General features: G+C 39.6%; 2 protein-coding genes across 6 annotated transcripts in view; both read left to right on the top strand.

The window, feature by feature from the left end:
• The window catches only part of RABGAP1L (RAB GTPase activating protein 1 like), a 541,073-nt gene that overhangs the window by 166,798 nt on the left and 346,315 nt on the right, over positions 1-27,960 (top strand). The gene's annotated exons all lie outside the window — the stretch shown is intronic.
• Positions 18,940-20,827, top strand: GPR52 (G protein-coupled receptor 52). Its single transcript, XM_045026106.1, has one exon. It carries the CDS (start codon positions 19,049-19,051, stop codon positions 20,132-20,134), a length of 1,086 nt encoding a protein of 361 aa, XP_044882041.1. The 5' UTR covers positions 18,940-19,048; the 3' UTR covers positions 20,135-20,827.

Raw genomic sequence — 27,960 nt, 5'->3', positions numbered from 1 at the left:
CCAAAGTCTGAGCCCCACCGCCCTTGGGAAGGTGGGGAACTCACTGGCTGCCTGTTCCTCCAGCATTGTGTCCCAGGTGCCCCCAGAAGGGGGCAGGGCCCAATCCCTGCTGGCAGCCCCAGCAACCAACACCAAGGTGGTGCATCAAGGAGCAATAGGGACGAGGAGGGGCTGCTAGTCCCCACACACACAGCCCGGGGGATATGGCTGCAAGAAAAGCCCGTGGTGGTCGCATGCAGCCATGGTGGCTGCATTTGAGAAATGCTGCTGTAATCTATATCCTCAGCAATGCCAGCTATCCCAGGTTGAAAGCACCACCAAACCTGGGTAAGAGGACTTTGTGTATTGATGGGAGTGGGTTAGGGGAAACACTTGCCACAATACCCTAAGACATATGCTGTCTTCAGTTGTGGCCTTCAATATTGTTATAGCTGGAGTGCTAGCAACAGCTATAGCATACAGTTCAGATTGCCAAAGTATTTCCATTTATAAATTATTTTCAGTTAGTCATAACTTTACAGCATTTCATCCATGTAGGTGAAATTTTCTGTTCCTTGATTCTGCTTGAAGGTGGGTTTTCAGTTTAAGGAAAAATGGTTCCCACATTTAAAAGATTTTTAATTTTGTATTTAATCTTTTTAAAAACAGAAATATAGCCAAACTAATTAGAAAATTGAAATTTTTTAAAAAAGTAGGTCTTACTAAGAAGAGACTGAGTGTTTTGGCCAAAGATGGGTTAGGATTTGGCTGAGTTATGAGGCTTTGAAAGTGCACATTGAGCATATCTGTTTAATTTTTAACAAAATTGGTAACTTAATCATCTGCTAGTGCTTGGGGAAAAAGGCATGCTGTGCTAAGCTGACTTGCACAGTAATTTAGCTTCATAGCAAATGTGCACCTCTAGCTAGGATCCCTAAAATTGTATTATGTATATTAGAAATTTAAATATATTGTGGTATTTGAGAAAAATTGTGATCCATTAATTAGTCTGCTTTCTAATGTATACACACAGAGTTAACTTTGGGAAGGCCTGACTTGACTGCACAGTTTTTAATAGTATCTTAATGCAATTTTTAAAATGTCATTTGTTCCCACCATTACAACGAATTATATAAATGTTATTTATCCCTTACTTGCAATAAATGGAGGTAGTTGCTGGCCTAGATAAAGCTGCAAGGACACCAAGCTGAGTATGAGAAGTCTGAATGACCAATTTATTATTTTCCATTCACTTTTATTTTTCTCGCATTCTATTACCCTGAAGAGTTTTTAAAAAGTTATACTGTAATTCTGGTCTCTAAAGGAGATTCACAAAAGCAAAAGAAATTGTATCTGAAAGCTCTTCTGAAAATTGAGTCATAGATGTTACATTTTAAGGCAGCTGAAGGTTTGATTATTCTACTCTTGACTGCTTTTAAATTTCCAGTTACCATAACAACTTTGATATTCTTTATTTTTAGCACATCAGTTGCCATAACAATAAAATATAGCTTTTTGAATGTAACCTTTTTTCTCTTTTTTTGTCTTTTGTTTTACAGAGAAACTTTTTCTGGGGAAAAAATGTTTAAATGCATAGCAAAATTTCCCCTATAATATGAACATTTTAGTTTTCATATAATGTAATGGGTTTTCACATGAGGTCTTTGAAGGCTGAGCCTTTATTTCCATGAATTTGAATTGTTTGTGCACAGGTGTCTTAGGAAAATCAGTGTAGCTATCTGTATGGAACCTTCACTTGGGTAGAAAATTAATTAGTGCTGGAATTTTGTTTCATGTTCAATACATTATGTTCTTGAAAAGTGTTTAATTCTTCTAGATTCAAACAAAATCTAGCCTTCTCCAACATGTTTGTTTATAGTGACTGGTTATTTCTAAGGAATAACAGATATCTTCTAGAGAAAGAAGCCTGCTTTTTTTTTCTTTTTTCTTTTTTTGCTGTTCAAAGCCCATCTCTTTTTTCTGATGTTATCATTTGCATTTTTAATTCTCTAAAGGTTGCCTTAGAGACTTTGTCTTTCAAGTTCTTTGTTGTTGACTGAATAGACCTGGCATTTAACATTCATATTTTTTTTAACTATAGGTTATAAATAACATGCATACTGAAAGAACACAATACTTTTTGACACCATATTGATCCATATTAAAACCAATACATTAAATTAATTTTGGGTTGCTAGTAGATGTCCAAAGGAGGACATTTTGATCGAGTTGGGGATCATCCATTTAAACAACGTAAGTCTTTTAAACTTGCAGCATTTCCAAAATAGCTGGCCATTTTGTTCTCATTACAAGGATGGTGGAAAATTCTGGGCTCTGTTTATACTTGCAATGTGAAGTGGAGGCATGTTGGGGAGAGGGGGCACTGAAATTATTCCAGCAGTGCATGGAACCTGTAATGAGGCCAGAGGGGTTTACTTAAAACTATGTAACAGGTAGACAGTGCTTCCATTACTCTGCTTATGCTCCTCCCCAAGCTGCCCTGTCCAGAATTCCTCAGGCATTCAGCTTAATTCTCTCTACCTCATATTCCCATGTGTATGAGTTCATTGGGGTAAGGACTGCCTGTGCCTTCCCAGACATGGTGGAGGGGTCATAATATAACCCAATATGAGTAGCTGCCAAGTTTTGTTATGCTCCCTGAGACATTTTAGGGAATTAATTTACTTATTTGCAAATAGTATGCTTATAACCATAAATACTTTTTTAAAAAACTGAATGTGGTTTCATTATTGGTGAAAGCATCAGGCTTGAACTCATGGTCTCCAGACTCGCAGCTCAGTGTCTATTTTCTTAGGCTACAGGGTGTTTTGTGAGGAGACTTGTTCTTCTGCAAAAATGTGAAAAATTGCCAAAGATGCAGGAATGCATTAAAAAAATTGCCAACTTATGCGAGTGTTGTGTGAGATGCATGATACTTGTCATATCTGAATGTAAGCTTTAGAAGTTAAGAGACTCTCAGCTTGTCCCCTTGGACACAAGTAAGCTCACCACATAACAAAAATTAAGTGCTTAATAAGTACTTGGTGTTTGTTTACAGAAATTAATCACAAAATATTCTTCAAAATTTGCAGCAGACCTTGTCTTCTCATTTGTTACTTTAAAAGGCGCATTATCTGATTAACCCTGACCTGTTTTACAATGTTTTACAAAACCTGAAAACAAAAATGTCAGTGAAATCCCCCATCAGGATTTGCACCTCTGCCTTGTGCCAGTATGTAAGATTTCAAAAGTGAAATGTACTATATGCAAAAGGGAAACTCAGTATTCAGTTTCTCAGCAGTAAGCTACTGTTGGTCCTTCCCCAAGACCCTGGTCATGCCCAACTTACTGGTGCAAAGAAACAGGCAGAGGACCACTGAGTTCAGGGAGTAGGAACCAGGAACTGAGCAGGGAACAGGAAGGTAACACACAGTCATCACAATTTACTTCCCTTTTCCCCATAAGTTTGGTAGTACCTGATTGAGGCATCAGGTGATTCTGGGGCCGTAGATTATACCTCTGATTCAGTTCTGGGGATGAATGCTGTTGCAGTGGTGCAACTTCCCCAGTTGGCCACATGACATCAGGTGCAGAAAGAACGTCCTCTTCCCTATCTGTTCAATTTTCAGTAGGCAGTATAACTTGTTGGTTAACAATGGATTCTTCTTGTGATAAATGCACTCATCAACGTTCCGTATCCTGCAGCCCACAAAATCATACCACGAATATTGAAAATACTTCCAGCCCTTGCCTAATTTACACTCCTTGTCCAGGATCAAAGACTAGAGGTATATCTACACAGTAATTAAACACTTGAGGCTGGCCTGTATCAGCTGGCTTGGGCTATGGGGCTGTAAAATTGCAATGTATGTATTCAGACTCAGGTTGGAGCCTGGGCTCTGTGACCCTCCTCACTTGTTGGTCCCAGAGCTTGGGCTCCAGCCTGAGCCTGAACATTTACACTGTGATTATACAGCCCCACAGTCCAAGCCCTGCGAGACTGAGTCAGCTGACACAGGCCAGCTGCAAATGTCTAATTGTTGTGTAGACCTACCCATGGAGATTTGCATGGGAATATTTGTTGAAATTCATATATTTCCTAATCACATCACTTGGCTTTTAGGATGGTGAGCGTTGGGATGAACTTTTTCTGTCAACATAGACAACTTGGTTCTCATAGGTTGGCTGAAGAGCTGATAAAACAGGGTTTCTCCAGTACTTTCATGAGGTGCTCTAGTAGGCTAAAAATATCAAAGTGTTTAAGAAAGAAATGAACTCCTTTGAGGTGCCTTGTGAAATGATGAATGTGGAAAGGTAACATGAGTAATAGTCTATAACCAGTGATGAGCTGCCAAAATATTAACAACCGGTTCCCTCCTCCTCACCCCAGGAGGGGGTCGTGACCCCCCCACCCCCCGGGACTCCTGCCCCACCCCCCAGGACCCCTGCCCTATCCACCCCCCTTCCCTGTCCCTTAACTGCCCCCTGCCACCCCATCCAACTCCTCCTCTTATTCCTGATGGCCCCCCGGCACCCCTGCCCCATCCTACCACCCCTTCTCTCTGTCCCGACTGCCCCTGGAACCCCTGCCCCTGACTGCCTCCCACTGCCCCCATCCAACCCCTGGTCCTTCCTGACTGCCCCACCAGGACCCTTGCCCCCGTTCAATTCCCCTGTTCCCTGCCCTCTGACTGTCCCCAGTCTCGACCCGAATCCACCCCCGCCCTCTATCCAACACCCTCTCCCTGCTCCCTGTCCCCCTTACCGCGCTGCCTGAAGATGGGGGTCGTGCCACCCAGAGTCGGGGCTGGGAGCCACGGGTGCTGGGCTGCAGTCGGGGTCCGGGTCGGCGTCGGGGTCCGGCCCGGAGCCGGGGTCCGGGTTGGCGTCGGGGTCCGGCCCGGAGCCGCGCCGCCCAGAGGCGGGGCCGGGAGCCGGCCCGGAGCCATGCTGCCCGCCCGGCCAGAATCGGGGCCGGGGTCAGAGCCGGGGGCCGGCCCGAAGCCGCGCCGCCCGGCCGGAGTCGGGGTTGGGGGCCTGCCCGGAGGGGGCCGGGGATGCCCGGCGCCTAGAGCCCTCCTTGTGCCTCCCCTCTCCAGCTCACCTGCAGGAAGCTGCTGCTTCCTTCTCAGCCCTCCCAGGCTTCCCGCGCTAACAGCTGATTGGCGGGAAGCCCGGAGGGGGAGCCTTCAGAGGAGGAGGCAGAGCTGGAGCCAGGTGAGCTGGGGCCGGGGGCAGGGCAGGGCAGGGAGCTGCTGCAGGCGGAGCCTCTGTTAAATTTAAAAGCCCTTTACAACCGGTTCTAAAAGGGTTTCTAAATTTAACAACCGGTTCGCGCGAACTGGCTGCAGCTCACCACTGTCTATAACAATCAATCAACAATATGTAGCCATGCAGTGCAGTTGAGAGGCCAAAGATATCTACTGCAGTTCATAGATTCATAGACTTAAAGTCAGAAGGGACCATTATAGTAATCTAGTCTGACCTCCTACACAATGCAGGCCACAGAATCTCACCCACCCACTCCTGTAACAAACCCCTAACCTTTGTCTGAGTTATTGATGTCCTCAAATCGTGGTTTAAAGACCTCAAGGTGCAGAGAATCCTCCAGCAAGTGACCCGTGCCCCACGCTGCAGAGGAAGGCAAAAAACCTCCAGGGTCTCTGCCAATCTTCCCTGGAGGAAAATTCCTTCCTAAAGTAAACTGTAAAGAAGTTAAATGTTTTTAGAAAAAATATGGAATATTTTTGCCCCTTTGGCCTGAGCAAGTATCCACTATTCTGAGCCTTGCACAGTTGTTCCCATTAGGAGGAGAAATTGATGATGAGAGTCAGATATTTCTCTGCCATGGTCTGTCTATGACTACCAGTTTCAAAGGGGCCAGAGGAACAGTAGTTCTATGCATTATGCGGGCTGAGCATGCCTTCTCCTGATGCTCAATGTCTGAGTGCAGCCCTGGCCACCAAGCATAATTATGTAGAAGTTCCTTTGTAACTCATAAATGTTACACATCCAGGACTGTGTGTTGCAACACTGCGGGGATGACCACCCAGGCTCTTCTTCATAAGAGATGTTTGTGGAGATTAATGGAAGGAGGAGGCACACATCAGAGCCCTAAGGGGGCTCCTATTAGGGCCTTAGCGGGGCTCTGGGTGTTCGCTACTTCCCACCACCCAACACAGATGTAATGAGGTTGAGTAGAGTCCACAAAAGAGAAACTAACAACTAATTATTCCTCAAGAAAGGCTTTTAATGACTTACGACTATAAAGGCAACACAGGCAGAATAAGAAGAACAGAATTAAAGACCAACACTGAGTGAGAATTAATATAAATGACAAATGATACTGGAGACAGGCACAAGTACAAGTAATATTGTGCATTAACTACTTATTGCTATAAGTACATATATAAAAGACAATTAATATTGGAAACAGTTATAAGAACATGCAATGCTGCTATTTTTGATTAGCTAACAACCTTACAGGCGTTATATCCACCTCCAATAGCATATAATTCTATATGTGATACTAATACATTGATTAACTATATTTTACCAATCTTAACGTGTGTGTGTATCTATCTATCTATCTATCTATCTATCTATCTATCTATCTATCTATCTATATATCTAATCAATAAACTTTTACTAACTTTTATGCTAACTTTATGGTAACTTATACTGAAGACAGGCACAGTGACTTGCAAAGTTACTATGATTTATAATCTGTTGATCTTGCCCACACCGTACCCGTTTCCAGCAAGGCACAAATACATATACTGTTGCTATATAAGGATTTACTATTAACTACTACTACTTTTAAACAACTTAAACAATTTATTGATAAACTTAACCTATAGTATTAATACAGACTTAAGATTAACCAGCTCGAGCATTACCAAACCGTTTTACCTAATACCTCACCCTGTTTTCATCCAAAGATACATTACCTTTCAGTTGACCATTCCCTACACTGGCCAGGCACAGATAGTCAGTGAAGCACAAGTCCCTTTGGTTCAGGGGGTGTATGTGAGCCTGACAAAGAATGATCTCTTTTAGGTCAACAACACACACACATATATGCGCTTCTGCATTTTATTTATACAGTACTTGCTGGCCGTGCTTTTGAACAAGTCAACCAATCAAGGTGGCCAAATTTTACAGGGTGGCATTTGCGGTTGTTTTGAACAAATGAACTGTGCACCTGTGACCAACTCATCTTTCCTTTTTGCGGCTAGTTGTGGTCAATTTGCTAGACTTAAAAAACCCTAAATCAGCTTGAAGTGTCTGGTTGCAGAGCATAGTAACCACAAGTCTGTATCAACCTTTACAGAGTTTCCTTCTTAATCTATAAAGCTTCCTAGATAGATTATGCTTATGCTTGCAGGATTCTACTGTACTCGCTTCTTACAACTTCCGGAAGTTTTAGGCATAACAGTACTTAGCCTGACACTACTTGACAAGGCTTATGCACATTAAGCACAATGTTGAGAAACACGTCTACACTGTGATCTTGGAACGAATTTTGTAGAATGTACACAACATTTTCTTAAGGAGTGGATCCATCCAAACCACTTCCACAGCACATATCACCTTTCATAGCTCAACGTCTTGAAGAGTGGCATCAGCAGTCCGCTGCATATGTTTCAGTAAAAAGTATCGTTACTCTGCTGTTTCTGCCTATGAGGGTGGCAACTCAGAAGACTTTCTCGAAAGATCATTGGCAAATAAATTGTCTTCCTTTGGTATGTACTAAATTGAAATCATACTACTACAACTGAATAATACACCACTGCAACGTCACATTCAGCAGGTCAATGGCCTTATGATAAAGACCAGGACAGGCAAATAATTGGTTTCTAAAGTGAAATGTCTTCCCACTAAGTAGACTTGGAAGCATACAATAGCAAGAACTCCAAACTAATCTGGAAATGCTTTGCTTCTGTCAGGGTGAGAGTGCGACCACCTATGTATTGAGGTAGGCCAATGAACGAATGTAAACTGCTACGACCGGAGTACCCTGGTTGTCAGGGTAATGGTAGTGAAGCAACAGTTTGTAGCATTGGCTACACTCAATTGGTTGATAGATACTACACTAGAAACTCTACAGCAGGGGTTGGCAACCTGTGGCACGCAAGCCTATTTTTTTAATGGCACACTCAGCCCGCCACCACTCTGGGGTTTCCGCCACCGGCTCCTGCCAGCTGGGGTCCCTCCGCCAGTCCCACTCAGTGCCTGCTGCTGGCTTAGGTGAAGGAACCCTACGCTGGCAGTGGGCTGAGACCCTGGCTGGCAGGAGTCCCCAGAACTTCTGGTTGGAGTTCCAGTGCAGGCAGGGGGGTCCATGCCTCTGGCCCTGCTCAGCCCTACCAGCCGCCAGCTCCCCTCACCTCAGCTGCCGATCTGGGGTTCTAGCCGCTGACCTCCTGCCAGCTGGTTAACAACTGATCACTCAGAAGCCTGTGTGCAGCTTAAAGTATCCAAATACGTGCCAGACATTGGAAAACTCAGCAAGGAAAAGCAGGGGGAAGGATCACACTAAACTGATAAGATCTGCATTTTAATTTAATTTTAAATAAAGCTTCTGAAACATTTTGAAAACCTTGTTTACTTTACATATAACAATAGTTTGGTTATATAATATAGAAAGACCTTCTACAAAACATTAAAATGTATTACTGGTACGTGAAGTCTTAAATTAGTGTGTATAAATGAAGACTGGACACACCACTTCTGAAAAGTTGCCGACCCCTGCTCTACAGTATCTTTTGCAAAACTGCACTGGTTACATTTAACTTTATGCCAGCTTGTTGGAGTTGGGTTGGCACCTGGTCCAGAATAGCATTGGATATTATGAAGGAGCTGAGAGACTACTCTCTGAAATATCCCAGGAGCAGAGTCTAAGCCAAAAGGGAGCCATTGATAGCTGTACCTCTGAGATAGCATGCTGAAAGTCAATAACTGCAAGCCACAGATCTGGGATCCACATACCCAGCTAGTTACCTCTTTGAAGGTTGACAATTAAAACTCCCACATCTCATATATTTGAGTGCCCTAAAATTTGTGCAGTTGAATATCACCATTTTTCTCATATACGATCACAGAGAGTGAGTTCAAATCTGTAAAGCCTTCACCCTCCCAAATGTTACCATTATCTTTCATGCTCTGCAATTCTGCTTGGAGCTTGTCTACAAGTGCGAAAGATATATGATGTGCAGGTGGTGAAAAGAGTATTAGCAGGGTGCTAAGTACCTTGGGAGCTTTTAATTGCTAGTCATTTGTCCAGTAATGTACTTAGCAGTTCAAACTTTTATTTGGCACTTGAAAGTACTGTATAGTGTATTTAATAGCTAATTTATTTCAGATGACTCCAGTGTAATTTCTGCACAGTGGATGGGTATGTTGTGGTATTTGGAATGCAAAAAGGGCAGTTTTAAATGAAATACGTGTTTTTAGACCTTAAATATACTTTCACAACCCATTAAATACACATTAGTCACATAACCAGAAGGAGAGGTTAAAGAAAAAGACAATGAAAATAATGATGCCCTCGATCAGGTGTCTGGGGAAGTGGTAGTTAATGTCGCTTTGTGTATTTACCAGTTTATTATTTTTGCCTGCCTCTTACTCTTAGTAGAAAGACCGGCCTGTTAGTTTTAATGTCAGTGTCCACAGCCACGTGACCCTGGCTGAGGACATATACATGATTGCTGCTATTTTCCCCTTCCTAAAGCAATACCTTGAGATGGGTACCCAACTGAAGTGAGTCCTCGATGGCTGTCTCCTTCATGCTTAGTCACCTGTTTTTTGCTTTATATTCTCTTTCCACTCAATATGTGCTCAACCCATGTGTGCTTATCTAACTTGACACTGTAGTGCTACTTTTGCTGCTAGATATTAGAACTGCCTACTAAGTGATGCAAGAGAGCAGTATCCTTTACACTTCTCCATAGCACCCTCCTCATGTAAATCATCCTCCAGCCAGTTTTCCACAGGACTTTTAATTTTCATAGACTTGAGGAGTGAAAATATTCCATGTATGTCCACAATTTGGTAGTCAGATGTATGTACAGCTCTGAATTGAGTTTGTAGTTTCAAAAGTGTAGCCACTTAATCCCTGAGGTTCCAAACATTTTTTTAAAGGAAAGCTGCAGTGATCTGTTCTAAGAACTTAGCTTAATATATACAAATATGAATATATGAATGGAGTCTCTATGTTGGTCATTAATACCAAGTTTTTAATCATTATGAAAGGTGGTTGTGTAATACACAGGGACATAAAAGGACCAGACAGAGAACTTTAACATATTCATGGCCAATTTCCTTCGCTGATCCAGTTCTGCACAGCTTTTTCCATTTGTTTTCCCGTCAGTTCCCAAATTCTCAAGAGGTGCCCAGGCACAGATATGAGAATCCAGCAATTGATTAGCTCTGTCTGCCTAAGTGATTCAGTTTCATGTCTTTCCTTGGATGACCAGTTCTGCATAGTTCCTTGCATAGTGTACAGCCATGGTGGAAGTAACTTTCTTAATGACAACTTTTTTTAGTGACAGCGGGTAGAGTAAATACAGGATGGAAAGCAGTGGGGAGGGAAGTATTTGACATGGAGAAGAGAATTCCTGCTAGCAGCTGACCTGTGAGGTGACTTGGGTAGAGCCTGGAAGAAGGGAAGAGAGTAGGGGCTGAATTTGAGACTACAAGGCAGAAGGTGGACAAACCATTTGTATTTACCTTAAATATAGAGGTGGAGGAAAACTAAGGAGTCAGCAGGGCTTCTTTTGCAGCTGAGAACAGGAAAGATTGCAGGGGGGAGGCAGAATTGAGGAGAGCAGAAGGGAAAGACGTTAAGGGATTGGGGAACAGCAGCAATGGACAGGATGGAGAACAGTGAGCTCGGGGGAAGAGAAATGTGAAATAAAAATATGAAAATAAATGTACAGGAAAAAATATTTAGGCCTGGTCTACATGAAGGGAGGGGATCGATCTAAGTTATGCAACTTAAGCTACATGAATAATGTAGCTGAAGTCGATGTATTTAGATTGACCTACTGGGGTGTCTTCACTGCGGTGAGTCGACTGCTGCTGCTCCCCCATCGACTCTGCCTGTGCCTCTTGCGGCGGTGGAGTACAGGAGTTGACGGGAGAGCACTCGGTAATCAATTTATCGTATCTAGACTAGACACGGTAAATCGACCCCCCGCTGGATCGATCGCTGCCCACCGATCTGGCACGTAGTGTAGACATTCCCTTACAGCTGAAACTGAAATAGACACCTGGGATGAAAAGGGAACCAAGTTAAACAAATTCAGGGGAGGAAAAAATCTAGAATAGAAAATAAAGAAAAGGCTGGAATTAGATAGAAATGAAGTAAACTATAAAGAAGTTAAATATTTTTAGAAAAAATATGGAATATTTTTGCCCCTTTGGCCTGAGCAAGTATCCACTATTCTGGGCCTTGCACAGTTGTTTCCATTAGGAGGAGAAATTGATGATGTGAGTCAGATATTTCTTTGGTGCAATCCTGTTTATTTACAGTGAATGTACACAAACTACTATTTCCCAGGGCTCAGTAAGGAGTTTCCTTGATCACGATTTTCAAGTCTACTTCTCCAGTGATTTTTGTGTCCAAGAAACTGTGTGTGGAGGAAACCCCTGTTAATCTCCCTAGGATGGTTTTGCTCAGACCTTGCCAAATGGTCTCTTGCCGTGGGTGGTAGCTTCTGTTGTTTCCAGCTATTTCACTATATAAGGGGCATTTAATTGTTCCATCCATTAAAGCATGAAAGAAGGGTATTTAGCTCACCCCATAGTTAGAACCAGGTTTGCAATTGTCTGTAGATTAAACAACTGCTTGATGGCAGCTATTAACACCTTCCACCATACCACTGTATATAAAGGAGAAGTAATGAAACTGAACAAAAAATGAGGACAAGTTTTGTTTAAAAAAATAATAATTTTGGGCTATATTGTCTCCTAATGATCTACATGTGGAGGCCCTTGTTGTGTGTGGCTTTCCCCCTTCCCATGCAGAAATGGGGCAGTGCAGCCTCCCAGGCATAACATCAGTTTCTCCATACCCTGCAAACTCCATGGGTTTGGCAGGGTTGGCTAGTTTCTGCTTAATTTGCATCCCCGCTCCTCGACATGTGAAAAAGACCATATAAATTACTGTAGACAGTTTGTAACTTGCACTGTTTCCCTCTCAGCTGTTTGAGAAAATCCATAATGAGTTGGGCTCTAGGAGCAGCTGAGGTCTGGGGAGCCACTGGCAGCTTGCCACTTGGCTTCTTGTCTGACTTCACTCCCTGAATGGAAGAATTCAAATCTCCCCTACTTTTGTATGGTAATTCTCACACAAGGTAGAAGGAACACTTTAAAGTAATCTAATTACTTTATCACTTTTATTATAATTCATGAAACAGTATCATTTTACACACACTGAAAAAGAGTCCTCATATGTTGACATTGTTTCCACACTGTGTACACACTGGCTAGTTAGTATCCTCCTGGACTCTATTTACAACTTCCAAAATATGAGGGCAGGGTTGCTGCTTACAGGTATGTGTAGGACTCTTTCTGAGGCCAGTAGAAAGACCTGACATTTCAAAAATCTGCTGGACCAGATGTAATGAGTGAGTTGGTTCTCAGTTGACAACTTCTATTTAGTGATGCATCTCTGTAGGAAGCCTAGTTTGATTATGCACATTAGGACTTGAAAGTATGAGCTTCAACATTCAAAATTATTATGTGGAGCCGTCCCAGATTGAGGTGCAAGCTGGATGAGGTAATATCTTTTATTGGACCAACTTCTGTTGGTGAGAGAGACAAGCTTTCAAGCTACAGAGAACTCTTCAGGTCTGGGAAATGTACTCAGAATGTGACAGGTAAATACAAGGTGAATACACCAGATTGAGGTGTCAGCAGAGGCGATTTTGGAACAAACTGATTAATTAAACAGTAATAAGTCATCAGGACCAGATGGTATTTACCCAAGAGTTTTGAAAGAAACTATCACTTAAATCAACCTCTCTACCAGACAACTGGGGATAGCTAATGTAGTGCTGATTAAAAAAAATAAAAAAAAAAAAGACTCCAGGGGCAATCCCGGCAATTACAGGCTTTTAAGCCTAATTTCAGTACCAGGCAAATTAGTTGAAACTGTATTAAAGAACAAAATTATCTCTCACACAGATAAATATGATATGTTGGGGAGAGAAGTGTCAATATGGCTTTTGCAAAGGGAAATCATGCCTTGCCAATCAATTAGAATTCTTTGAGGATGTCAACAAGCATGTAGAAAAGGATGATCCAGTGCATATAGTGTACTTGGACTTCCAGAAAGCCTTTGACAGAGTCCCTCACCAAAGGCTCTTAAGCAAACTAAGCAATCATGGGATAAGAGGGAAGGTCCTCTCATAGATTAAAAGACAGAAAACAAAGGGTAGGAATAAATTATCAGTTTTCACTATGGAGAAAAGTAAAGGATGGTGTCCCCCAAGGATCTGTACTAGGACCAGTACTGTTCAACATATTCATAAATGATCTGGAAAAAGGGGTGAATGCTGAGGTGTCAAAATTGGCAGCTGATACAAAATTACTCCAATAGTTAAATCCAAAGCTGACTGTGAAGAGTTAGAAGGGATCTCACTATACTGGGTGACTGGGTGACAGGTAGTAGATGAAATTCAGTGTTAAGTGTAAAGTAAAGCACATTGAAAAATAATCCCAACTATACATACAAATGATGGGGTCTAAATTAACTGTTACAACTCAAAAAAGAGATGCTGGAGTTGTGGAAAGTTCTCTGAAAATATCAATTCAGTGTGCAGCGGCAGTCAAAAAAGCTGACAATCTGAGGAACTATTGGGAAAAGGATAGATCATAAAACAGAAAATATCATAATGCCACCTTATAAATCCATATGATGCCCACATCTTGAATGCTGCATGCAGTTCTGGTCACCCCATCTCAAAAAAGATAGAATTGGAAAAGGTGCAAAGAACGGCAAGGAAAAGGATTAGGGTATGGAACAGCTTCCATATGAAGAGAGATTAAAAAGATGAACGCTTTAAAAAAGAGACAACTAAGGGGGGATGTGATAGAGATCTATAAAATCATGAATGGTGTGGAGAGAATGAATAGGGAAGTGTTATTTACCCTGTCTTTTAACGCAGGAACTAGGGGTCACCCAATGAAATTAATAGGCAGCAGGTTTAAAACAAATAAGAACACGTACTTCTTCACACAACACATAGTCAACCTGTGAACTCGTTGCTGGGCAATGTTGAGAGGGCCAAAAGTATAACTGGGTTAAAAAAAGTATTAGATAAGTTCATGAAGGATAGGTCCATCAATGGCTATTAACCAGTATTGCCAGGCATGCAATCCTATGCTCTGGGTGTTCGTAAATGTCTAACTACCAGAAGCTGGGACTGGACAACAGAGGGTGGATCACTCGATAATTGCTAAGGTTAAGATTTTGTCACAGTTATTTTTAGTAAAAGTCACAGACAGGTCACAGGCAATAAACAAAAATTTGAGGGAGCCTGTGACCTGTCTGTGTCTTTTACTAAAAATAACTAGGAGGAGGGCAATTGTGGGGAAGAGGAAGGAATGAGAGCTGGAGCCCCATGTGGGGGGGGGACTGACAGCCTGAGCCCCTCCACCACAGTGGGGTGCACAGCGTAGCTGAAGCCACGGGGAGGGGACAGAGATGGGGAAGGGGGCACACACAGCTGCATCTCTGGCTTAGCTGTGGGGGGCTGGTAGGGGAGCATATGGATCTGGCCCCAGCTACAGCCGCTGACAGCTGAAGCCAAAGAAATCACGGAGGTCTGGTAAAGTCACAGAATCCGTGACTTCCATGACCTCTATGATTAAACGTAACCTTAATAATTGCCCTGTTCTGTTAATTCTCTCTGAAGCATCTGGCAACCGGCCACTGTCAGAATATTGAGCTAAATGGACCAGTGGTCGGTCTCAGTATGGCGGTTATTATTTAGAAATCAGTAAGTTTCAAAACTATTGTCATGTAAACTTTATTTTTTTAAATTTACCTTTTTATGATTCCCTTAATGTTAGGTTTAACTGCTGCTAAATTTGAAGTGTCTGATTTTCAGTGTTTTAAAAGGTGTAGATAAGCCCTTCGTTTTTAGCCTGGATCATGTGTGGAGTCCAGAATGAAGGAAGGGAGGAGTAGGGATGTCTCATCCACTTTTCTTCTCCCAAGCCTTCTCCTCACCCCATCACCGGCTGCAAGCAAGTGGGAAAAGAGAAGAGTCAAAATACCTTTCCTTTGCTACCCTTGTGGTGCAGCTAGGTGTTACTCAGAGCTGAGCCTAAAGGCTCAATCTAGTTCTAAAGCATTTTGTTGAAGCAATTTACAATAGCAAGTGATTGGAATATCTTTCATATTGCACTAATGTACTGCTTTATATTTCTCTTAAATCCCCTCAACTGGAGGAATACAGTAGTACAGCTATACCAGTGTATTTCATAGTTATGTTGCTTCAGTTCGGTATGCAGTTCTGATTTCTAGAGATTTGTCATTCAGCCTTGAAAATTTGCTCCAGGCTGAATTTGCAATACAAGGTGTTAACCCAGGAGCAACTTTTGCCAAATTTGGTCTGTGGTTTGATGTAGCAGAATTGCAAGACTTTGTAATTAGATACTTTATTCTATTGTATTCACTCTCTAAACCAAAACCTGTGACAAATGTATTTTGCTGGCCTTTAGCCAAAATTGTGCTGTGCTGCACTGGTGTATGGGTATTTTCTCAATATACTGAATGTTTCAATTTTGTGTTAAAAATGTGTCTAGTGTGAATGTAATCATTTTACTTTATGCCCATTTTGTATCATGGAATGACAAAACACATATTTAATATCCATAACCAGAAGAGGAATAATATCATGAATATGTATTGGTATTACATAAATCAGTTAATGGAGTTTAAAAAATCTGTAGACTTTAACACTACAATGGTCTGTTATATTGTCTCAGACTGACCTACTGGAAGAAAATTGTTCTGACCAAAATTTTTTTTTAATAACTTGCTAAATATACAATTAGACATTTTGAATTATTTTAGGGACTTATTTTAATTTACCCCTTTAAAATCAATTGGTAACTCCCCTCATTTTTTTTACATTAAACTAAAACAAATAATTGGTTAATGTTAAATCACTTAAACATTTTAGAAGCAATAAATGTTATATTCATTCTTAACAAATACTGTGAGAATAACTTTCTCAACATTGTATTTAGGTATTGCAGTAGATAATGCTGTATACTCCATAAATATACTGTGCTGAGACGTCTGCATATCTAGACATAATAGAGCAAATTAATTAGATAGTTTGAGCCTTAATTTTAAATGTCTTTGCATTTGGGTATTTATTTTGGATCTTAAACATTGCTTAAATGTATTTTTTATGATTTTGTAGTTACATTAACGTGTCTACATTTGTCTTGTTTAAATAGTTCAGTAATTTAATTGATAAGAGGGTAGAAGCTGATTTTAAACTTTTACAGATCAAAATAGAACAGCATGTTTTTGATTTTTAAAAGAATCATTTGACTTTATGAAGGTTAGCACTTATTTGTTTAATAATTAATAGGTCTTTCCTGCCAATAAGGATTACATTACTGCTGACTTGCTTTAACTGGTGATTGTTATAGTAATATTATGGTAGTTTCTATGTGGTATGCAAAGGTACATCTATGAATAATTTCATGTTTTGCTAATCTGCAGGCTATAACCCTGTGGGAAGTACTAGAAGGGAAGCCTCTTTCAGAAGTTTCCAAATACGATTAATATATTATAGGGAAATGGTCAGTTCCATTGTCTTAATTTGTCATTCTTATTTGCCTCTTGCTGTGTAAGCCTGCATTGTGCCTGGCAACTGTTACCTAGTGACAATTTCAGCTGCCTTAGCCATTGGCTGTGTTGTTGATTGGGGCAGAAGGACCGAGTCACCTTTCCGATAGTGAGTTCTTCTGCATCAGCTAAGGATAAAGAGGAGCAGCAGGCTCAGGTGCAAGCAATAATTTTGAGAGAGAATGTGAGGAATAGTGACAGCATCCTTGTAACTGCCTCACAGTAAATAGGACTTCTGTATCAAGCAGTTCACCATAGCAGCTGATAAGAATGAACATAGGTGAGAAACATTGGTTTATTGCTGTAGCAAGAGAATTTTTTTAACAAGTAGTAATTTTGTAACAGATTAAATTACTTATAGACAGAGAGAATGAACAACTGGCAAGTGTTTTGGGGATGTTATAAAATCAGAAAGAACCTTCTGTACAGCATGATGGTGCACCTTGGAAAATTAACTTCAAAAGAATGCTTTCTATCAAACTACTGCATCAGAAGTGGAGAAAATGTTTCTTTTCTAGTGAATGAAATTCCTTCAGAAGGAGCAGTGAAGACTATCAAAAGCATCAGTGAGATATTAGTACTTTTAAAGGGACATTAAACAAATGCTAATATAATATCTACATGACCTTGGAAATCTTTTTATTTGGATTGATTCGTTCTTGTCTGCCTCTTCCTAATCTCAGGAATTCTAGGATTAAAGATATTTTTAGTATTTCTGGGTTTTTTTTAAAACAAGACTGTGTACATTTAGTAACCAAGCTAATGGTCCTTGCACTAATCAAGCAGTTACTCAAAAATGAATACAGAAGAGGCTTTCTTTAACATATGGCTGCTCCATAACCGCAAATACAATTAACAGGTAATGTCCAGCTATTAGAAGATCTGGTTTTTAAAGCAGTGATTTATCATGCTAATTGTCTAATAAAAACAGAAAGTCTGTGGCAGCCTAGAAGATGAAGCTGAATGACAGAATAATGGAGTAAACAATGGCAGCTTTTCTAGTCTGATCAGCATTTCATTAGCTTCACAGCAGAATGCAGATGGAAGTTTCTGTTCTTGTTGTATGGAGCTTGTGAAAGGATTCAGGTGTTGCTAGAGAGGTGAGAAATATCATGGATATACCCATGAACTTCACTGTACTGATCCACTGTAGCAGATATGGCATTATTTCTGAAGAAAATTATTTTTGATTATCACTGCTGAAATGAAATGCAAGAAGGATTTATTTTGTCTGTGAGGACCTTGGATTGTGCTGCTGACATTGATAGTTGTAGTGGACCGTAACTGTTTAAAAGAGTTTTGAATACTGACTTAAAGCTCCAAAATTTTGTGCTTACATTTTTCTGATTTTTAAGTGATTACACATGATCTTCCTCAGTGTACAGATAGATGTATGTTTTCCTTCCTGGGAGTCAGAGGACAAACCTGGCTTTCCTCATACCCTTCTCCCTCCAAATAAAATTCATTATTCATACACAAACTGTGGTGAGTCTATTGGAATTGCCCTGGACAGAAATGTTTTCCTTACCTCTCTAATGAATAGAATATATGAAGCAAAGATCTCCTGAACGGAGCCAAAAGACACAGCACAATACAGTGAACTTTTCCTTGGTTTTCCAGACATTTTGTGGTTTAATTATTTAAATTAACATAAAATATTAATTCGTTTCTAAAGATTGCTGATTCATGAAACCTGTGTTGTATTGAGACATTTTCCTCTTTTTATTATTTGTATTTTTCTAGCTAATTCCAAAGAAACTGCCTTTCTCAGGAAAAAACAATCACAGAATTTCTTTTGAGGCAATTGACTTTTTCCTGTCTCTCCCCCTCCTCTGCCTTGTTTGTTTGTTTGTTTTTATTTTCATCGTCCACAAATACAGTAAAAAGAACCTGTTTTCTTTAGAAGTGCCTTGTGTTTGATAAAGATGGATCAAGAGCACCGGAGGAAACCTGTCAGTGGCCTTTTTTCTTCTTTCTGGCTTTTTTTTTCTTTCCTCAAACTAAGGTGTGTCAAAGTGTTGCATTGATGCTGAAGAGACATCAACAGCGATGAGACTGTAACCTCCCTGAGAGAAGCGCTGGCCGTGTCTACAAAAAGAGATCATGAGACTCTGAAGCAGAGTTTAGCTGATGTTGGGCAGGTCACCTGCTCATCATAGCTCTGATTGCAGAGTTCCCTAATCCCAAACCATGAACCACTCCAGATGGACTGAATGGAGGACTCTGAACATGAGCAGTAGCATTGTGAATGTATCTGAGCATCTCTCTTGTCCGTTAGGATTTGGCCACTACAATGCAGTCGACATCTGCATCCTTGAGACAATCGTTATTGTTTTGCTAACATTTTTAATTATTGCTGGTAATTTAACTGTAATATTTGTCTTTCACTGTGCTCCGCTTTTACATCATTATACCACCAGCTATTTTATTCAGACCATGGCCTATGCTGATCTTTTTGTTGGAGTTAGCTGCCTGGTTCCTACATTATCATTGCTTCACTACTCTACAGGTGTCCATGAGTCCTTGACTTGTCAGGTTTTTGGATATATCATCTCTGTGCTGAAGAGTGTCTCCATGGCATGTCTTGCTTGCATCAGTGTTGACCGCTATCTTGCTATTACAAAACCTCTCTCCTATAATCAACTGGTCACTCCTTGTCGCTTGAGAATCTGTATCATTTTGATCTGGATATACTCTTGTCTGATCTTCTTACCTTCCTTTTTTGGTTGGGGAAAACCTGGTTACCATGGTGATATTTTTGAATGGTGTGCTATCTCCTGGCTCACCAATGCTTATTTTACTGGCTTTATTGTGTGCTTACTATATGCTCCAGCTGCTTTGGTAATCTGCTTCACATATTTCCACATCTTCAAAATTTGCCGGCAGCACACCAAAGAGATAAATGACCGGAGAGCTCGTTTTCCTAGCCATGAAGTGGATGCTGCTGGAGAGACTGGGCACAGCCCTGACCGCCGCTATGCCATGGTTTTATTTCGGATAACCAGTGTGTTTTACATGCTTTGGCTCCCCTATATCATATACTTTCTGCTGGAGAGCTCTAGGGTGCTGGATAATCCAGCACTTTCCTTCTTAACAACATGGCTTGCTATAAGCAATAGTTTCTGCAACTGTGTGATATATAGCCTCTCCAACAGTGTTTTCAGGCTGGGACTCCGGAGACTGTCAGAGACAATATGTTCATCTTGTATGTGTTTAAAAGACAAGGATGTACGGGACCCCAAACCTAGAAAACGGGCTAATTCCTGCTCCATTTAAAGAAAACTGGGACAACTAATGAAATGCAATCTGACACTGAGTTTGGATAGCATTTGATACATCTGGAAATTTGCCACAACAGAAATATTTACTTGAATAGCTCCTATGACATGAGATGTGGGTTTGGAAGTGATTCGTAATAAAGGAAAAGGTTGTTATTAAAGGGCACTGAAAGGGTACACAAATTATTTTGAATATGGATCGTGTGAAATTGTGTGGTGGTATGACAGAAATTTAACAGAAGATGAAAGAAATCAATATCTCATATCTTCCGCAAGGCATGAAATAACAGGCACTTCAAAGCAGGCCCCCCTTAGGATAAATTAGTGACTTATTAATTTTTTTTTCCTTGTAGAAAAATTGTCATATATGTGGCAAGATATACAGTAGTCTCTCGCATTAAAATAAACTTTTTTAAACACAGTGGGTGGCTCTTCATAAATGATATCAACAGAGGGTGCATAATAAATGTTGGAATGTAACAATCAGCTGCACATAGTCTTTGCTTGTGTTTTGTACTATTTTCAGTTGTACAAATATCCTCTAAACCCCTCCCCCCGGACCCCCCATACAAATTAAAGAAACGGATGGGTACACTTTTTGGATAAAGTTAAAGTTTTATTTTTTTGCATTTCTAGTGCAGCTTCCACAAAGCCTGCTTCCCCCGACCCCCCCATTTCCATTTTTTACATGCCCTGCACCCTGGGTTCCATTATTCAGAAGCGACTTAGTTAATGAAGGAGCCTGTCAGATAAACATAATTTCAAATAACTTCTTCTTCAGAAAATTCTGGCTATTTTTACTAGATTGATGCTTGCACTCACCATATTCTAATAAGTTTTACAAACTTTGTTCTCTAGATCCTGCTGAATTAGCACACAATATTGATGTGATGTCCTTTAGGATGTATTAAAGCTTTTCCTTTAACGGTTACACAAATAATCCTAATGCAAATATGATAACCACACACAGCAGTGTAACATCACTGCTCAGTGAATTGAAATTTTTTTAAATGGAAAATAACTTTTCTGTGGGGTCTGAATAGCTTACTGTTGTAGCTGCCAATCCTTTGTGTGAACCTAGCTTGCACATATTGTATTTTTTTTAAAAAGAAAATGTAAAGTATGTGGTCTGTGCCTAATGTTTCATAGCATATGGAGTAGGTCAATTTTAAGTCTACAGGATTTAAAAAAATAATTACTTGCTCTAAGAGAAATACTTTTGTGCAGTTATTAAATAGATATTTATTAGAGGAGGAGGTGGAGAGACAATTTAGTATAAAATACAGATAAGAGCCTCCGTATTGCCTTTTGTATTGCCTTTCAGGTTCACCGCTTAAATAAAATACTTTGCAAGGGCACTACTTGTGTAATAAATTGCCTGGGGTTCAGATATAGTATGACAAGTAGTGAAATATTTTAAATATTATTTTTGACCCAAGGTGCAGATGGTGGTTTGTTTTGTTTTTTAAAAAGGCCTAACTATTGCTCCTCTTAACAGCTGCGCTATAGTTCCTTATTTTACCAAAATGCATATAATGAAATTGTGCCTATGACTTTTCATAACAGAAGTCAACCCTCTTTGCACACCAATGATTTGACTACAGTAATCCCTTTAAAAATAAAAATGTACGCACTGTTTTATTGAGGTGGTTCTGAACCCCTGTACATTTTTAAAACTGTAAGAAAAGTAAGAAAAAATAAAAAGAATAAAGTAGTATTATGTGTGTCAAAACCAGACTTGGATTTAGTTCCCTGATGATGCTCTCTGTTCTCCGAAAGTCCAAATGGGTGACAACTAAGGAATTAGAATTAAAAAAAACCCAACACTTTAATTTTTGTGTTTTTTTGCTTTCCCTACATCGTGTGTCTGTCATTGTTTCTAATATTGTGTATTGGTGAGGCAGGTTTAAGTGCCACTTGGAACTTCCCTCTAATCTAGCTAAGGTTATTTGGGGTTGATAATTACCCCAGATTAATACTCCAGATAAAATTTGAGAGGAATTCCTTGGTACCTTTGTCTTTACCCCTTATATCTCATAGTTGTTTAGACAGATGAACCTATTTCTTCCCTTCTGAAGACAACGGGTAAAATTTTTAAAAGTGCTTAAGTGGTTTAGTTCTATTTTTAAAAGAGTTTTAGGCATTTTGGTGCCTACGTCTCATTGAAAGAGAGTGAGATTTAGGCTCCTAAGTGTCCAGAGTGGGTAAAAATCTATTTAAAAAGAACTCAAAATAAAAGTTTATTTAAATTAATTTTTTATTTTTAAAAACCTTTTTAAAATGGCTTATGTTAAGGCCTAAATTTACTATAATCTATTAAAATAATTTAAATAAATAAAAGAAAAATGCTGCTTTAATGAGCCCTCCTCAAATTTTAATGAGTTAATGAATTCAGGTTTTTTTATGATACAGAGAATCAGGTGGAAAATATCTCTAACTTTTGCAGTCAATTAAGCTTTATAAAGTCACAATACTGCATTCAGTATCTATATTATTTTTAATCTTTGCAATTGAGTGAATGCTAGTATTTACATTTAGTTTCAATTTCTGCTGAGCAGAAAATCTTTTGCCTTAATTAATTTTGTTTTCAGTTTATCTAGCAGATGAAGAGAAAATATTTTCTTCATTTGGACTAATTCATTCAAAACTGAGAAACCAACCTGGAGTTGAAAAAACAGGAAAGCATGTTTTCATCCAATTTATGAATTAAAAACCAGGTGTGAGAGAGAATTAGATCTATTAAGTCTAAAAGTTGAAGGACAAGGGGCCAGATTTTCAAAAGTATTTAGGTGCCTAAATATGCAGATAGGCTCCTAGTGGGATTTTGAAAAGTACCTAACCAGGTTAGATGCCTATCAGCACTGTTGGCCCCCAGATACCTTTTTTTTTTTTCCTGGTCACCATAGTCCAGATTTCCAATCTGACAATTCACTAACTACAATTTATATTTCCTTTGTTAAATTCATCTGTTAGTCTTAAATGCAAAACCAGTTGATAAACTTATGTATTCAGCACATTTAAAGTAGTTTTATTTTATTGATAAACAATTTTTAAATGTTTTTCTTGTTCATTTTTAAATTAATTCCAGTTGCCATCCAAATGTAAATCAACATAAATCTGGAGTAAAAAATTAATAATCTACTAAAAAATGCATCATTAACCATTTTCTAATAATAAGGAAATAATTAAGAATATGAATAAATATATGTTAAACTATACAATTGTTTAAATAAGTGTGTATAAATACATGGTATTCTCCTGTTAGCAAAAAGTACCACATTTAGTGTAAAGGTTATATTTATTTGCGATCAATATGTTTTAATGGTTGTACCAACCAATGAGAACAAACCTTTCTTTAGGAAAATGACTAAAGTATAAATGCAAAGCAGGGTTAAAATCAATGATTTCTTGCTGATGTAAATAATGATTAAAATTGGTGATTTAAATCAATCCACCTTGTAAATGCCTGAATCATTTTTGAAAATGGGATTAAGATCCTTCTGAAAATTTTACTCAGTGGATATTTCATAGATATTCCCAAGTGTTCTGTAGTGAATGGAATCAAGCTTTGGTCTTCACGCTGCAGCTAGTTTTGCTAAACTCTACATGGTGATTCTTTCACCTTTTTGGGGAAGTGTAACCTGTTTATTGGCCTAAAACCAGTCTGTGCCCACATACTCATAATTCAGCTTGTAGTTAAGGCTGCCTATGGGAGGGTGAAGTAGCAGTATGTCAGTCTCTAATGAAAGAAACTAATTTTTTAAGTTTAAGAAGGGAGAGAACTAGAGTACCTATCACCAAAGTCTCAAGTTACTAGTTTTGGTATGCATCACAGTGGTTCAAGTCTTAAAGGTGACTTGAAGAGAGTCTTTGCCTCTTCGTTCTTATTTACTGATAGTGTAGTATTAGTTCAAAAGGGTTTGATTTCTAAAATGAATGTTTTGGGGTTTTTAACCTTCAAATATCAACCCTCCTTAGGGGACCAGAAGATGTGGTTTAGGAGATTTTACAGCACCTACTTCAAAGGAATTGAATAGATGTTGCTTGTTTGGTATTTGTGACATGATAAACAAGCTATATCTTGAGTCATCTGCAAAATTTGTTAAGTGAAACATGATAGACAAAACCTGAATCTATAATGTAAATAAACAGGAAAAAAATATTTTCTGGCAGTTTTAGTTACAATATAAAAATGTAACAAAATCACAGATTAACCTCTTTTCCTTAGTAGGTTACCTGTAATTGTGTGTGGTGATATTAAGCAACTTAACAAACCTCTTAAATCACCCCTTTAGCTCAAAATGCTTTCTATTATTTTTAACGTCTTTTTGATTTTCTCTAAATCTATTTGTTATGAGTCATTATAACCGAAAAAGCGCCTGACAACTATATAAGGGACAACTATATAAGGACTTGCAGGATTGATATAAAAAAAAGGTTTTTCTTCAGATATACTACTGCTTTTTTAATTAGTTTGCCTTCTGTTTACCATCATTTGAGTATGCAAAAATGTGTGCTAGCAATGTGACTTTTGCATTTGAGGCTTTGGGTTTTTGATTATGATGCTTATCCAGCCCTTTATAATTATTTCCATGGGTGAGTAGCCTGCATGCTCTGTGAGCCTCCTAGGGTATATCAGCTACAATTAAGCTGCTTTTATTCCAGAGAATTTCCTCTAGCTGATTTCATCTTTTTATGGCTGCTAGTCCTGATCCATTCTCAGAAGCAGACTTGGATCCCACCCAGCCTAAGTAAAACTAAAGGTAGGGGATGCCCTGAGCCTTGTCAGCATATCCCAGATATGCAGGAAATGGCAGCCAAGAAATAAAATAAAAAGCTCATTTAACTATGTTCCCTGGCTTGTCCCACCTATGTCACCAATAGCAGCTTCATAACTCCATGCTCTTCAATTGGATACTCTTCCCCTTCATACTTTTCTCTGACCTTCCTGTCAACCCAGTCAACGAGCCCTATATGTGACCTACTGAAGTTTATGGAATCCAGAAAGCTGCATAACTTCTCTTCTAAACAGGGCCATACGATCTAGATGTGCTATTGTTTTATTGAGATTAGAATGAAATGTTTAAAAAAGAGGAAACATATTGAAGGTCTGCTTGTTTTCTTGAAAGACAGTTTCCAGTTGTACAATTGGAATTCCACTGCAGCAATGACAAGGTGGGGAAAAGCAAATTACATATTGCATAGATATTAACTGGGAAAAGGTGTTTAATTGACCCTGTACATACTGATGACTAACTGTGGGTATTTTTAAATAAGGTAATAAGAGTTACCACTTATTCAGCAAGTTACAGAAATGTCTTAAAGTTGAACAAATCTTGTACTTTTCAAAAATAATATTAGGGCTTGTCTACACTGGCAATTAACAGCGCTGCAACTTTCTCGCTCAGGGGAGTGAAAAAACACACCCCTGAGCACAGCAAGTTGCAGCGCTGTAAAGCGCCAGTGTAGACCGTGCCCCAGCACTGGGAGCTATGCCCTTTGTTGAGGGTTTTTTTTTTTTTTTTTAAAGCGCTGCAACTGCCCAAGGCAGCGGCAACGCTTTAGCTTTGCCAGTGTAGACTAGCTCTTAGTTTAACAAATTTTTACTATAGCACCACAGGTGTGCATGATGGTTTACAGATCTAGGGACTAATTCACTTCTGCTAGCAGCGCCCTCGCTGCAAGCCATCTTTGTGCAAATAGCAGTGGAGAGGAAAGTTCTTTTGCATATGAAGCCAGTCTTCCGTCATATAAGAGCGCAAAACTTAGCCATACTGAACTTCTGTTTGGAGAGCTGGCTGGAACTCTGTTACCTAGCAGTTAGAATTCTGAGCTGGTGCTCCACCATAGAGATACTACAGCAGAATGTATATCAGGTGGTTTGCCTTTGCTCCTTGTCCAACGAGCAGAATCTGTGATACTTACCTCCCCATCCCTCTTCTCAGCCTTTGGAGAGATCAGCTGTGGGAAAGATTCTCTAAAGGCCAGTTGTAGGAGGGGTAGGTCAGAACTCCTCCTGAATACACCCATGTCCCCACTCAATGGGAAATCACTTTGTTTCCTTCTTTCTGGTCCCTGCTTTCTCTTTCTTGAACAGTTACATGAGTTTACTGCAGCCTTAGACTGCAGGAACCTCTATGTTGGAGTGGAGTCGGGACGGGTGGATATTCTGAATGCTGGATGGGAGTAGGGCATTCATTTGCTTATGTAGGTTCTGGAGATGGGGCTGCTGTGGAGATATTACCTCACCCACCATGTCTTGGAATCTGTCAGACTGGTTGCTGAACTTTCTAACTTGTGAATTAACAACCAGCAGGTCCCTTACTGCTATGTGCTAGAATATTGGTCAAAGTCTGGCCTGTAAAGCAAGCATGGCTACCTATAATTTTTACTTATTTTTAAGTTTGCTCCTCTGAAGAAGGGGTTCTCTAATAAAGGAATTTTCTGTAAGGTTTGCATAAAGGTTTTTCTTTTCCTTAGCATGCATTGGAGGATTCTACAGGAGGCTTAACTCCTTTTGATGGACAAAAGGAAGTACAGTAGGTATTTCTTATTATGTCAGTCAGGCAACTGCCCAGTTTGTCTCGTGTCCTGATTTTCCACAAAGTCTCTCAGTATGATGATCTCACATTCTTGCATGTGAAAACCAGATTAAGGAGAAAGCTCTGATTTATTTTCTTCTTAAATTTATTCCGTTGTTGCAATTTCTGTTTCTTTGTTAACTGTAAGTCACATAAAAGTCTTGTTAATGGAATACTCCTCGCTTCCATGTGCCTACAGACCTTTTGAAATAAAGATAAAAATAAAATGTAGGAAATAACAGTACAAATATTAACCAAATAAATCAAGATGTCCACCCAAGTCATAAAATCAACGTGGTTAATAAAATGAATATTAAAACCCCTCCCTGTGCCATCAGAATGCTGGAGTCCTCTGAAACATTTTAGGAAATGGCTCACAATAATAAAAAATTAGCTGCTAAAGCAAAAAATTAGAATGAAAAGGTTGAAATGAGGACGTGTCCTGTACTGCAGGTTAAGCAATGCAAAATTGCTTACATTTATGTATGAGATTCCCCTTGTGCAAATGTGTATAGATTGCATATATTGTGCCATGGCGTTTGCTATTCCATTTCTCCTGAGTATTTGTATTGGTACTTTGAATCTGATTTTACATTTAGTATGAAAGAAGATATGTGAAGATTGGCTTCTGCTTAGGTGCAATCGATGCCTTTGAGGGTGAAAAGGATTTGAGCCTCAGAGGGGAAAAAAGAGTGGAAGATTCTCTCAAATCACTAGTGAGTCTGAGAGTTAGAAGGGAGTTGCTCTTTAAATAACATCACATTCTCCCTTCCTTTCCTCTAACACTGCGGAAATCCTTCTGTTAATTGTGATCAAGGCTCCCTGAATTTTTGAGTGTTGAGGGAGCAAAGTCTGGGAGAAGGGAGAAAAGCACTGTACACAACAGAACTTTGTTCTCCAGCAAACCCATGGGAAAATACAGGCAAAAATTAATGCTTACTATTTCACAATTAATTCCTGTGGACTCCTGGTGTAGAACTTCAAACTCCACTCAAGGAGTAGTTTGTAGTACGGTGGGATGCAAGGACAAAGCAGCTTTTTCAGCCAGGCTGACTTAGGAGGTAGGGGGAAGGTGGGACAAAGAATGCCTCAGCCCCCTATGGATTCCATGAGATTAGTGTGATTTTTATCATCTCTGGACAAATGCAGACTTGGCCCCTCTCTGCAGTGCCAAACCCCATCCACTTGAGAAGAATGTGACACATTCTGAGGCAATACAAATATATATGGTTACTTAAGGCAT

The sequence above is a fragment of the Mauremys mutica genome, chromosome 8, assembly GCF_020497125.1.
Source record: "Mauremys mutica isolate MM-2020 ecotype Southern chromosome 8, ASM2049712v1, whole genome shotgun sequence".
Taxonomy (NCBI): domain Eukaryota; kingdom Metazoa; phylum Chordata; order Testudines; family Geoemydidae; genus Mauremys; species Mauremys mutica.
The sequence above is the reverse complement of the archived record's forward strand: the minus strand, read 5'-3'. Positions and strand labels throughout refer to the sequence as shown.

Coding starts and splice junctions, on each gene's coding strand:
- GPR52 (XM_045026106.1), top strand. CDS start 19,049: ATGAACCACTCCAGATGGACTGAATGGAGGACTCTGAACATGAGCAGT.